Source organism: Eucyclogobius newberryi, unplaced genomic scaffold (genome assembly GCF_026437365.1).
Source record: "Eucyclogobius newberryi isolate DKJ021-1_F unplaced genomic scaffold, fEucNew1.0.hap1 SCAF_16, whole genome shotgun sequence".
NCBI classification, from domain to species: domain Eukaryota; kingdom Metazoa; phylum Chordata; class Actinopteri; order Gobiiformes; family Gobiidae; genus Eucyclogobius; species Eucyclogobius newberryi.
This window is the reverse complement of record NW_027315790.1, coordinates 14,968,586-14,983,053: the sequence shown is the minus strand read 5'-3', so window position 1 is coordinate 14,983,053 and position 14,468 is coordinate 14,968,586. Positions and strand designations below refer to the sequence as shown.

The window sequence follows — 14,468 nt, the reverse complement described above, 5'->3', positions numbered from 1 at the left end:
TTTGTATTAAAAAGTTTTTATTTTGCTTGTTCTATCAAGCACTGTTTTTTATATCATGTACCTGCTGTTTATGTGCGTGCGTGTGGTTGTGGTGTATACAACCAATGAAAAGTAGATTGATAATCAAATTAAATAGTTTTCATAGCATTAATATTTTGTTCTAGTGAAATCATTTTAGATTCTATTATGGTATATTTGATAAAAGAACAAGTAAATTATATTTAGGCTATATAGTTATTTGTTTGTTTGTTTGTTTGTTTGTTTATTCAGATTTCTTGCCACTGGGGACTCCTACAGGACAATTGCCAGCAGCTTCAGGGTTGGTGTGTCCACAGTCTGCTCCATCATCCCTGATGTTGCGGCTGTCATCTGGGACTCTCTTGTGGGAGAGTTTATGGCTGTGCCCACAGCAGAGGACTGGAGGTGCAGTGCAGCAGAGTTCGAGGCGCGGTGGAACCACCCTCTCTCCTGTGGAGCTGTGGACCCCCCAACTCAGGATCCCGCTTCTTCAACTACAAGGGGGATCATTCACGTGTTCTCCTTGCCGTAGTCGAAGCTCGGTATCGGTTCCGGGTAATAATGTGGGGGGATACGGGTAGGACAAGTGATGGCGGGATCTTGGCCAACTCTGCATTTGGTCAGGCACTGCGGGAAGGCACTCTCCAGCTGCCCCCTGAACCTACCTGGGGCTGAGCTACAGCCCCATGTTTTTTTAGCGGGCAGGGGTCGCCTGCACCCCCGCCATCCCTAACCTGATCAATCAAAATGGCCCGCCATCCGTTTTGATATAAACCATCCCTAAAACTCGGCGCGAGTGTCACCGCAGCAACCAAGCAGAGATTAAGCTCAAGTAACGCGCTACGCACTACCCTGAAAAGGCCCAAAACACTCCCCGCAACGATATATATACTTTTTAATCCTCAAGATGCAACTCTTGGAGCAAATAAATATATTCACTCAACTCTGATCACCCCTAAAGTATCTGACTATGATCTTCTATGATCCTGACTATGAGGCCTGTATCCAATGGATGAAAAGGCCAAGAAGAGTTGATGTGTCTGTGAAAATTATTGTGAAATTATTTCAGCATTATAATACTGCCTTCACCCATTAGCTAAAACTGTTTTTTCATTACATACAAAAATTGTGAATAAAATTGTGTATTATGATACAGTGTTCACTGGTAATACATTTAATTCACTGTCTTTGTTTATTTATCATTTATATGATTCCATTAAGTTTTGCGTAGCCAATATTCAAATTTCTTGATGTTGAATAGGCCTATACACCATGTAATAGTATGTTTAGGGTGCATGTACCTTTGGAAATAATAAAGGTACGTTAAACCATCCTTGGAGGAAAATGCAACCCCATATGAGGCATATTTACCATCCCTTAAAAAAAGTCTGAGGAGAGCACTGAGCAGATGAGGCATTCCCGCTGCAAAAACATACGATGTGACCCTATCCTGGACACGGGCGCCTCCCCATAGAAGAGCAGATCTTCAACTACCGCCTCTCTAGGGCACAGCTGGTTGTGGAAGATACCGTTGGGATTTGGACCTCACAGTAGAAAATGTTTCTGCGTCGACTGGAAATCCACCCTGAAGTCGTAGAGAAGTGTGTGAACGCTCCTCCACAACTTCATGCGAGCTACAGCGCCGGAGCAAGTGCCTAGAGCGTGGGGAGCTGGAGCACAAGAAGATGTGAGGCCTCGAAGGTGAGAGATGCATTAAGGCCCATTTCAATGAAGAGGGAGCAGTGTCATGGCAGCCAAGAGAGTAGTTATGACCTCCACAGGACTGACCCACAAGGGCTCTTTTAAGAGCCACCCACTAAACAAGAAAGAACTTAATTTTACATTTAAATTTTAGCCAAAAAACTGTCCCTTTAGGTAAATTTATCTACAGTCTGGTGTATCTTTTATAAACGTGTTTTTCGTATTTATAGGCAACGTTTGCAAAGACCACATGATCACTCAAGATTGACCCCAAATGCCAGGTTGTTTACGGAGATAAAGTTAAATTAATAAAACAGTGATTAGCTTCTCAGCTCTTGTCCTTGCTTGTTTTTGTTTATGATCTTAAATTTTGGTAAATGAAATAAGTACATGTATTATATTATAGTTCTTCTCGGGCAGAGAAATGCGTACATACGTCACTGGAGCGTCATCTCTGATTGGCTGCTGTGCCGCGTCGCAGCGAAAAAGTTCAATTCTGTCCAACTTTCTGCGTTGCTGCTTTGAACGCCTCAGACGCGCGTCAAAAATACTACAGTGCAAAGTTTAGTAAGGGGCAATTATAAACTTATGCTACAGTTCTTTACAGATGGGGCTTGTCCTGGTGAATTCAATTATTTACATCAACTTCAGTCCTGATTTAAGGCCTATTTTTCTACCATTTTAGTTCAGATTCAAAATGTAATTACTGTTTAAGTGCCAGTAGTTTCCATTGAGAGGAAATACTGCCCTCTTGTGGTAGTATTTTTCAATGAATAAAATGCACATAAGACATTGTCATTAACTTCATTCAATTTGAATTGCTATCTTATAGAAAAGTGTAATAGAAAAGAAAACCCTGTAACAAACATATGATACAAAATGATTGCATATTACATAGTAAAGAGTTTGTATTAAAGACTAAATAGTATTACACAGTTAAAACATAATCCAGTTGAATTTTGGCCACATTAGGTTTGTTATAGCCTCAATATCAAATCTCTAATCAAATAAAAGGCTATGGTGTTAATTTTGAGATACATCTATAACTAGCTAAAAATGCAATTGGAAGAAAATGACAAAACGTAGAAGCGGCAATCATCATTTCGACACATTTATTATAATAACTCTTTGCTCTTCTAAAATGGCCACATTTCAGGCTTGTCTCTGCTTATGCCTCGGATGTGTCTTGCAGAATACAAACAAATGACCCCTGCGGCGCACAAAGAAACAGTCTTTACAGCGTCGCTTTAAGGCAGTTTTGGTCTTCATGCTGGCAGAGGGCTGGAGGCAGGGCAGAGATGATGGAAGTGTTTGCACAGAGTTTATTTTGGCTGAAGACCAGAGCAGTGAGCTGGAAGCTGCAGAGAGTGTCCTACATCCATAGTATGAGGCAGCTGATGAGGTGAGCATCAAAGAAAACCTGCTGTGGAGAGCATGGCGAGCCAATGAAGAAACAACCCGTTTTAGGATTATTGAAGCCATCGTCAAGTTCTGTGGAGGGAAAAATAAACTTACACTTAACTTACTTAAAAATATACTTAGAATACATTTCATAACATTTATTTTCAGTACAAACCAGACGCATGATAAGGCATTAAATGTATGGGCATTAGATACAATGAGGTTTCTGTGATTAGTCATGTAATCGTTGAATCGTGATGTTTTCCCCCACAATAATCTGAAACTGATGCCGTGACCTCCACAGTGTCACTGAACTTCATACTATCATGTGCGAACGAAAGTAACATATAATAACCATTTATACACCAATCTATGAGAATAACCCATAATATAATATTAATATTATTATAGATCTATGGAATAACCCCGTGTACTGGCAACGTTAACTAGCTAGCATGCTAAAAGGTTGTTGTGCAACCTACAATGATTATTATTTAGAGTATCCTAGCCATGAGACGGTGATGTTAAACGATCCCTTACTTACCCCTTTGACCTTATAGTCTGTTTGGCCCAGGATTCCCCGAAATACTTGTTAATAGCCGAACACGCTGCGTTTGCTTCTGAAATAATCGAGGACACCGGAAAAGCAAATGTAAACCCACAGTAAAGACTGTCAGGCTGCTTAAGGTTCTGACTTTTGAGGGAAAATCGTCCACATGCGTATTATGATGATGATACTACGAACTTTTATATTTTCAAAAGCACATTTATATTTTGTGAATGTCCCTCTATTTCAGTAAACACAATATATTTAATTTGTTTACGGTGGTCAAACCAGCAAGGCAAAATCCGGGACAAAAGATGTGAACACTTGCGCATATCCGCAAGGAAGCCTGGGTAAGCTGGTTGTTTTCGTCATGGCGGCCTCCGTAGGCAGACTTCTGTCCTTCAGTAAAAATGCAAAGGTTCTGGGTTCGGCGGTGAGACTGAGTGCTGTGTCTGCTCGCCACTACAGTTTAGATGTGTCCAGCACCGGAGAGGCTATCACTCACACCGGACAGGTCAGGAGGATATTTAGCCTTGCTCCCCTGTGCGAGCAGAGCTAACTGTGTAGCATAACAATCTAAAAAACCTCTCACGTATTTTCTTCCAGGTGTTTGATGAAAAAGATCCCAGAAGAGCACGATTTGTCGGAAGGCAAAAAGAGGTATTAAACAACTGCGATTTTACTGACCACATACCAGAGCTGTGCAATTATCAAATATGAATGGAAATCGAGATCCTGTCATTTCAATGATAAATAGTTAGCCTAGCCTAGCTAATGAAGAGGTCCACAGCCTCTGTCAGACTTTGTTTGGAATAGACATTCTACATTTTTTTATATTGCATTGATTCAAGGTCAATTACATTGAAAATCACGATGGAGCAAAATGAAAGTGTTGCATGTATTGTCATATTGCCCAGCTGTGCCCCATGCTTTAGGTTCAAGCAGCATAGGCTGATATTTAGTTTAGGCTGATCAATTGATTAAACAGCAGCAGCAGCAGCAGCAGAAGGACGAGGCTCCTCACCCAAAACTGTAAAATCCCAGTGTAGGACATCATTTGGACAATCATCCTTCTCGTATAAGAGCTGTAAACTCTGGAATTAATTACCCACTGAAATAAATTGCATCTCTGAGGTAAAAAAATTTCACCTCCAGAGTTCTGGCTGAAAGATCATCAAAACTGCACCCACCTGTAAGTGTTATGAAAGTGCATGAGTGAGGAAGAATGAGCTGTGTAAATGTGTACATTTACCACTGATTTATTTATAAAAATGTGTTTTAATGCCTTTTATATCTGTAAAAAGTGTAGAAAAGCCCAACCAGGGACAGGAGTGGAAAATTAGCTACTATAAACCGACAATAAACCGTGTTTGCATCGCATCGGCTACAAGCTTTGTTTTGTAACTATGTATGATTGCATTGTTCCTGTCAAATAAATACATGAAATAATAAATAAAGCTTTGAACACTAAGAGAGTAGTGCAGAAAATGTGACTTCTATTTCTAAATATTGGTATTATTTGATTTACACTTTTATGCAGAGCAGTGAAATTATAGAGGGCAATGGAGTTTGTTAAGGACACATTTTCTGTTAACGTCTTTGTTTAAGATAACATTTAGCAATCATAAAACATTTTCAGCATACTTTTCAATATGTCAATGCATTTAACTCTAACGTTTTCATTTGTCTGTGTGTTAAGGTGAATAAGAACTTTGCCATTAATTTGGTGGCAGAGGAGGAAGTAACTCACGTCGAGGACAGAGTGGTGTCATGTGACGGAGGTGGAGGTGCCCTGGGCCATCCCAAAGTCTACATCAATCTGGTAAAGATTTGTTTCTTACTATATTCAGTCATCTGTTGTTTTTCCTCAAGTGTTGTTTTACTTCTGTAGATTAGTTTAATGAGTAGTTTTTTTTTCTCTCTCCATTTTCCGCCCACTGCAGGATAAGGACACAAAAGTGGGCACATGTGGCTACTGTGGCTTGCAGTTCAAGCATAAGCATCATCATTAACAATATTGTCTGAACCTTCTTTGTATAAATTGCTGTATGTTGTGAATAAATTAAATCTAGTCCTGCATGTGTGTCCTTTTTATAGAATAGAAGTTATAATACATGTATTAATGGCCTCAGTTTAAAAGAAAAAAAATGTGTAGATGCAGTTCCCTGTATGACAGACAGAGGTCAACAGAGTCCAAATCAAACACCAACAGCAGTTAAATCATCACAAGACCCAAAATTACAGGAATAGCTTTTTAAAAACTGATTTTAAGACAAATATCTACTCTGAATTATGCAGATTATTTAGCGTATTTTTTTCCTGCATATGTGGTCCTAAATTTTCTTCACATTTATAATTCTCATTTTAAAATGGTTTGCCATCTGTTCTGGGATTTAAGATCTCCAAACTTTTGAAGGAAGTATCCTTGACATGTCTTGCCGGTGCTGTTATGTGTGAAGCAGCGTAGCATTCCATGTGCCTTTCCTCCCTTCTCCGCGCTGTAGAGTCTCGCCCTGCCAAGCCTGGAGTACATCAGCTGGAAGCCGGCCTGATAAGACACAGCAGTGCGGAACAATACATGTTTGAAGAAGATCATATATATATTTTATCAGTCTTATTCTCCATAGACCTCTGCATGCCAAATTGGGCCGTGCACAGTTCAGGCTCCAGACAGCACGAGCCTGTTCTGTCCCCAGTGATGCAGCCAGTGGAACCGCGTTTTCTACACCATGGCGCTCAGGTGGAGAGGAGTAGTCAGCCTGATATAATTGGATTGGGTGACTCGTAGAAGTGCTGTAGTTAACCTCATCTATAGTCAGAGCACTTTGGGTGAGTGAAGGAGAAGCGAGGTGTATTGTTAGACGAGCGCAGGTCAGTGTCAGGGCTGACCGGTCGGTCTGGTCTGGTGGTTGCTGTGAGTGTGATTCAGAACTGCTGGTGTGTTGAGTTGTTGTGGGCATCGCCAAGGGCTAAATCTTCAGATGTAACTGAGCATATGAAGTGTGCTGAATTAAACAGCACTGTTGGTGTCTGCACAAGATATAAAGATCTTTTAATTATTGACTGCACTTGAACGCATCCCTCTGGTTATTTATCACTTTGCTTTCAATGTAAGATGATGAAACTCAATTCCCAGTCACGGTTTTGTATGAAATCCAAAATAAATTGATTAATTTACCCTTTAAATAGTTTGTCATCATTTTTGAAAAAGCAATAATGGAAGCAATGAAGTAGACTGTAATATTGTGCATTTCCAATTACTTAACTCTAATCAAATCTAAATGTCGGATTGGGTTTACTTTTCAACTAACGGAAATATATTTTGCCTCGTGTCGGAAAAAAGATCACACCTTCGCAAAAAATAATTTTCTTTTTTTTGTATGACTGCTGAAGTGTATGATAAAATTACATTTTATATCCAATAGAGGAATTACTATTACTTGATGTATTTTTTTTAATTGTTACAGACTGGCCTACTATATTGACCTACCATTCAGTAAATGATAACTGGAACAATATTTTTGGGAGCTCAATACTTATTGTGTGTACGTTTTCTTTGTACTTTGAACTTTTTGCTTATTTTGATGTAGCAATATTTCTTACTTCATAATGTGATATTGTTAAAGGCTTAGTTAAAGGGGTTGTATTAACTTGTATTTCCATTGGTTCATGTGTGTTTGAGTAATCCTGTCCTACCTATTACTAGGATGTTTTATGTGAATATTGCTATTTACGATTAACTAAATATAAAACAATGATACGTAATAGTCTAACACTAAATACTAAAAAACAGCATTATAGCTCCTCATTGAATTCTATTGTCCTTTCTTTATATAGCTCCTTCATGTTTATGGAGACACTTAGCTGTGTCCCTGAATGCACTTAATATTGTAATCATTTTTATCAATAATTTCAAAAGCTCCTATAAATTTCCACAGGATCTTTGAGCTCCTCAGCATTCTAATAGATTTAAAATGTCACTGAACGCTTTCCCCTTCCGCCACAATAACTCACTCTTATACCAAAACACACTTCTGCCTGCTGTAATTGCCCTATTAAAATAAATTTCCTTTTAAGATGTGTCATATATTACAGCGCCCATGGCTCATTATGGAGCTTTCTGCAGCCAATTACCTGGACCTCAAAGACATACTCCTCCACACACCTATACTCTCTAACAAAATCTACGAGAACCCTGTGCCATTTGGCCACTGTCTCCTGGGCGGCTGTACTCGGCTCAACTTAGGAGTCAAGTGAGCGGGTGAGTGACCTTTACCTTGGAAATAATGACTTGTACTCATGCTCGGGGCTCGGGGGTAGGGAGGGGAGTAGACACCTCTCACATGTGACAGTTTGGGGTGAGGTGGTTGGGACTTACTTTGCTCTGAGCACTTTGATATAGGCGGAAAACCAAAGTGAGTATGAGGAGACGCTGGAGACTGGGAGAGAGTGTGTGTGTGTGTGTGTGTGTGTGTGTGTGTGTGTGCGTGCGTGCGTGTGTGCGTGCGTGCGTGCAGACAAACATTGCTGAAAGGAAATAGGTGTCAGACAGAAGTGCAGAGAGCCAGTAGTAAACTTGTCAATACTTCTCGTGTGCGCATTCCAAGTTCAAGTGGGGCACGGACAGGGAGGAACTACCCAAATAACAGTGACATTGCATTGTGTTTATTTCAGGTGTATTAAACTATGACATAAGTCAATCATCATTTTACATTTAATCGCAATAAATCGGACTACATAAACTTCTGTTTTGAGAACACTGTTCCCTCCCGGACGGTGCGGTGTTTTCCAAACAACAAGCCATGGATTAACCGTGAACTGAAGGCTCTGCTGAAGGAGAAGAAGAGGGCCTTCAGGTCAGGGAAGCCGGCTACAAGAGGAGGATGGAGGAGCAGCTGCAGCAGAAGAACATTCAAGGAGTGTGGAGGAGCCTGAAAACCATCTCGGGCTTCAAAATCCCCCCTGCCTAGACGGAGGGGGACCTACAGTGGGTGATTGAGCTAAATTCTCACTTCCTGAGATTTTATCAATCGCCCACCCCTCCCCCTGCACAGCTGCATGCCCTCTCTTCCACAGCTGGACAATGGCCTGCACCTGTCCCTCTTCACATTTCTGCTCCGGACCATCTGCTCCCCACTTCACCTGGACCACCCATCCCCCCAGCATACGGTCCCCCTGCCAACCACTGACTGTCACAGCAGCACAGGTGAGGAGTGAGCTGAAGAGGATTAAAGTGAGGAAGGCAGCAGGACCTGATGGCATCAGCCCCAGGCTCCTTAAGTCCTGCGCAGATGAACTGTGTGGAGTGATGGAGCATGTCTTCAACATGAGCCTGAAGCTGAGGGTGGTACCACAGGTCTGGAAGACCTCCTGTCTGGTACCTGTGCCTAAGACACCGCGCCCCAAAGACCTCAACAGCTTCAGGCCAGTGGCTCTCACGTCCCACCTGATGAAGACACTGGAGCGGCTGGTCCTGGACCACCTCCGCTCCACCGTGAGCTCAGCCATGGACCCGCTGCAGTTTGCATATCGGTCTGGCATCGGAGTGGAGGACGCCGTCATCTCCCTGCTGCACCGCTCTCTCTCTCACCTGGAAAAGCCTGGCAGCTCTGTGAGGATCCTGTTCTTCGATCTCTCCAGCGCCTTCAACACCATCCAGCCGCTGCTCCTGAGGGACAAGCTGGAGACGGCTGGTGTGGAGTATGACCTGGCAGAGTGGATCCTGGACTACCTCACAGACCGACCCCAGTTTGTGAGAGCCCGGAACTGTGTGTCTGACACTCGGACCTGCAGTGTGGGGGCGCCCCAGGGCACTGTCCTCGCGCCCTTTCTCTTCACCCTTTACACTGCAGACTTCAGACATGACACGAGCAGCTGTGTCCTGCAGAAGTTCTCTGACGACTCTGCCATCATCGGACTCATCACGGACGACGATGACGCGGAGTACAGAGGACTGGCGCAGGACTTTGTGGACTGGTGTCAGCGGAACCACCTCCTCATCAACGCGGGGAAGACCAAGGAGATGGTGGTGGATTTCCGCAGACGCCACCCCACTGCCCCCTCACCAGTGAACATCCAGGGACGGGACATTGAGAGAGTGGACTCATACAAGTACCTGGGTGTTCATCTGAACCACAAACTGGACTGGACTCATAACACAGACGCACTGTACAGGAAGAGCCAGAGTCGGCTCTACCTCCTGAGGAGACTCAGGTCTTTTGGAGTGACAGGGCCACTCCTGAAGACCTTCTACGACTCTGTGGTGGCATCAGCCCTCCTGTATGGTGTGGCCTGCTGGAGCAGCAGCATCACAGAGAGGGAGAGGAGGAAGCTGGACAAAGTCATTAAGAAGTCCAGCTCCGTCCTGGGCTGTGCTCTGGACTCGGTGCAGGAGGTGGGGGACAGGAGGGTCCTGGCTGAAATCACATCTATGCTGGACCATGAGTCTCATCCTCTGCAGGACACTCTGTCCGCTCTGAAGAGCAGCTTTAGTGAGAGACTGATCCACCCTCGCTGTGTGAAGGAGAGGTTTAGCAGGTCTTTCCTTCCTGCTGCTGTCAGACTTTACAACAAACACTGTTAGTCCTGAACATGTGCAATACTGACTTAACCATGTACAATACCGTCATATTCATGTGCAATTACTGCCGTACTCACACGCAATAATGTCACATTCATGTGCATATAACTGATGTAAATAGAGTGTTTATTTTACCATTATTATTAGTATTATTTTGTCTTACGCTAGCTGTTTTTATTTTATTCTATCTTTATTTCCCCCCTCCATTCCTTATTAAGAAATGAGAGGTTCTGTCTATAGGAGTTTTTTGTTTATAAGAGTTTTGTTTATAAGAGATCTTCCTTTAAGAGTGTTTTTTAAACTTCCTATAAGTTACCGGTTCCTCTGTATCTACCTGCGTTGCAACAATGAAATTTCCCCATGTGTGGACAATAAAAGAATATCTTATCTTAATATTGATATCAATTGATTGATAATAGAAACAAGTCCATTGCCATTCCAGGCCATTGATATTTCACTGTAACAAACAACAGATTGTCATGTTATTATTTTGTAAATGTGGCTACAAGACATTTTAGAACTCTACATGGATCACTTGGAGTCGTTTCACTTAATTGCAGTTAAAGTAAGTAATGTGGGTAGGGATAGGTGAAGGTGAAGACTGCAATTTTCTCAGTTGCAAGACAACACAGGATTACTCATACATGCAAGAATCAAAATACAACTTTGAGTAAGTTAATGACACGGAAATGCTGTTGTACCAAGGTTAAAAGCTCATTGAAGATGATTTATCATATGTCCCCTTTAATTTAAAATATTATCTAAGGTTTTGAGTGTAAGTGACATCAAGCAGGTTGTATTTACCACATTGTGAATTTGTGTTGTCTAATCTACTATTATTCAATACATTCAGACCGTGGCTATTTTCGGTTTGGAAAAAGAAAGATACACATTGTTACTAACTGTTTAACCCAGTGTTCTCAAACTGTGGTATGCATCTGGTGGTATGCTGGCCCGCTGCAATTTGAAATACTAAATACTAAAGAAGACAAACATTTTACATTGTAAAAGATTATTATTAGATTATTTTAAAACAATAAAAATACATGCAAACATTCCTATCTTTATTCCAGACAAAGTTACAACTTAATCCACATTGTGCTCGGATTTTTAGGATTGAGAGCTATTTTAACAGTATCATACAAATGATTGTAGTTATTTTTTACCTATTAATACAATCTATTGGTATAATCGGTTCCAAAAGTGATACATTGGAAGCTGCATTACAATAACCTACCTCTGGCCTGGATTATAGAAAATGGTGGAGAGGCATATTTTAACAGGTGATTAATAGTGTGGAATAAAAACTGTATATATATATATTTTGTCCCACGAGGCCTCATAAGTTCTGCTTGTGGGTCAGACAGCACAGCACAGTGGCTATAGGGACCTTCAGCCTTAATCACATTACATGGCCCAGGAAGCAGGCCTCCGTGTCAGCAGCCCACTTGTGGAGAGTAGGTGAGGTGAGACAAGTGCACTGGGCTGGAGGTGCATGGGGGGAATACAGGAGGGAAGGAAATGAGGACACAGAGAGAGGGAAGAGGGGAGAGAGAGAGAGGTCAGTGGAGCAGGAAGACAAGTATGAAGGAGACATGATTGAAAAGACTATTCTGTTGACAAACAGGATATAAATAGAATTTATAACTAGACATGTAGAAACGCACATAGCTATTAAGCTTAACCCTAACCTTAACCCTAACCCTGACCCTAACCCTGACCCTAACCTTAACCCTAACCTTAAGCCTAACCCTAACCTTAACCTTAACCTTAACCCTAACCTTAACCCTAACCTTAACCCTAACCCTGACCCTGACCCTAACCTTAACCCTAACCTTAACCTTAACCTTAACCTTAACCCTAACCCTAACCCTAACCTTAACCCTAACCCTAACCTTGACCCTAACCTTAACCCTAACCTTAACCCTAACCCTAACCCTAACCCTAACCATAACCTTAACCTTAACCCTGACCCTAACCCTAACCCTAACCTTAACCTTAACCCTAACCCTGACCCTAACCTTAACCCGGCGCGTCTAAAACGGCGCGGTCAAATAGCGCAGCAGTTTCAGGAGCCGCGGCACAAAATAACATGGCAGTTTTGGCCGCGCTCCCTTAGAAGAAACTGTACTCTTCAGACACCATATTCCTACTTGAGTAATATTTTATTAAAAGTAACAGAATTCTTAATTGAGTAAACATTTTGATTCCTCTTCCCACTGTGAGTGATTCTATAATGATAGTCTTTATATGAACAACATTAAATGCTTGAACTTAAGCCTCAGTTTTAGATAATACAATACATTATTTATTTGTTGGTCCAATTATCTTAACATAAATAATTTCAGAATATTGAAATATATTACTCAGTCCTCCAGTATTTGTTTCTCCAGGTGCTTTTTTTTAACTGAATTATTTGGGCCAATATTTTTAACTTCTACTTGAAGTACTATATTTTTGGCTACTCTTGCCACCTCTGGCATAACTACAGTATATATTATAACTACAGTAATGTTGAAGTATTAAACGTTAATCCATCTTGATAGAAGTGTGTTGTGATATATTTCCTTCAAAACATGAATTTGACTGTTTCTTCCTCCTCAGTAACGTCTCATCAAAAGTCAGTCCTGAAATTAGGGGTCACAGGTTTTTACTATTTTCTTCACTCAAATGTTCAATAAAAAGAGCCTTTCAAAGCTGGAGGAACCATGTGTATCTTCTGCCTTTCATAACACTCTCTTTTCTGTCCCACTGTGAATGGGGCAAAGAAGAACTTTGCAGAAAAAAGAAGTCAGATGTCATTATTTATCATCTCTAAACTGACTTATTTATGAGGCAGAAACACAATGAAATCCTCGCTTGAAATCTTGTTGAATTATTTACTGTGAAATGGTTAATTCCATACAAAGCCTGGGTAGATCCCTCCTCTGTTCTGATAAATACTTTATCAATGTTCCTGAACCACAAAAACAGCGGCAAATAGGACTGGAAAAAACTGTTTTGTGGATAGATTTGAACAAAATAAATGTTAAGTGTGGGTTACAAACCAAAACAGATGCGAATTAGGTTATAATGAAAGTGCCTAATCACAGTGTTACTTCTCTTCTGTGGAAAAGTCAATGGAGTGGATAAGGATCTGGGAGTTTTGGGGCTCAGTTGAGTGTTTGGTTTTGGTCCCAGGTCGGCACACTCCGAAGTGGTCTAATGAAAAGAGACGCATCGCTGATTGCCCCTATATCTGGAGCCGATGTGGAAGTGGCATCGATTTAACAATTTAGCAGTGCCGTCCTCTGTGTGTTTCAATTAGTCACGGCTCAATAGCACTCACTTCCCCCTTTCACTGCCCCCGGGCCCCCACCCATGCAAACACTCACAGGCAACTGAGATACACATCCTTTTTACCTGATCTGTGATGATTACGTGGAATCATCCCCATTACCTTCCAATAAAATTGATTATTCAAACTGACACTTCCAAAATATATAATCTTCTTTGTTCTGTGTGGATATAGTTGCCACATGAGTTAAAAGTTCACTCTGTAACTTGTCTTGTGGCGGGTCTGCTTTCTGCTTGTCTCCATGGAGATGTAATTATTTTACCTGGAATGAGTACATAGTATGGTGTTAAACGTATCTATCATTTACAGAGTTTTGCTAAAAAATACCTTGTAAACCCATACATTCTACTGTAAGCGCCGCCTTGTCCTCAAATCCAATCCATAGCTTGGCCTGGTGATGTCACCGCCTCCATTAGAAAGGTATTTTACCTTTGTCTAATATTGATTTAATGTGAATTAAATAATAGCAGTTGTCAACTACCTACTTTCAATATTATGTGTTCTTGAATAGCAACAGTAACCGTGATGTCATGAACAATCATGTTGCTGAGGAAGACAAGGGTTTGTCCACAGAACAAGTCCAGGAGAGAGAAGAAGCCTGGAAGTGGAAGCTCTTATATGAACAGCAGAACAGTTTGCTAAAGCTACTCAGGAGGTACAGGGAGCAGCTCCTGTTGAATCTGCTCAAAGAGAGGGAAAAGCCTGGCATTGAAATTTACATCGAAAACAGATCCAGCATTTCAGGTCTGGACCCAAAAGTCCCTCACCTCAATGACCAGGTGACTCAGATTGAGCTTGGGACACCAGCCAAATGAGTACAACCTGGAGACAGCAACTACCACAGTGTTGTCACGTCACAGTGGGAAGGTTTTCTCCACTGGAGG

The 14,468-nt window shown here is 41.5% G+C and overlaps 1 protein-coding gene across 1 annotated transcript; it reads left to right on the top strand.

Moving 5' to 3' along the window:
* Positions 1–3,918: 3,918 nt before the first annotated feature.
* Positions 3,919–5,746, top strand: ndufs6 (NADH:ubiquinone oxidoreductase subunit S6). The gene is made up of 4 exons (XM_072447130.1): positions 3,919–4,181; positions 4,274–4,327; positions 5,367–5,489; positions 5,611–5,746. The coding sequence occupies exons 1-4, from the start codon at positions 4,038–4,040 to the stop codon at positions 5,677–5,679; spliced, it is 390 nt and encodes a 129-aa protein (XP_072303231.1). The 5' UTR covers positions 3,919–4,037; the 3' UTR covers positions 5,680–5,746.
* Positions 5,747–14,468: the final 8,722 nt, after the last annotated feature.

Bases quoted from the DNA above. Each gene is read 5' to 3' on its own strand.
- ndufs6 (XM_072447130.1), top strand. From the start codon at position 4,038: ATGGCGGCCTCCGTAGGCAGACTTCTGTCCTTCAGTAAAAATGCAAAG. The intron at 4,328-5,366 runs GTATTAAACAAC...CTGTGTGTTAAG, and splicing joins TTGTCGGAAGGCAAAAAGAG to GTGAATAAGAACTTTGCCAT. The intron at 5,490-5,610 runs GTAAAGATTTGT...CGCCCACTGCAG, and splicing joins CCAAAGTCTACATCAATCTG to GATAAGGACACAAAAGTGGG.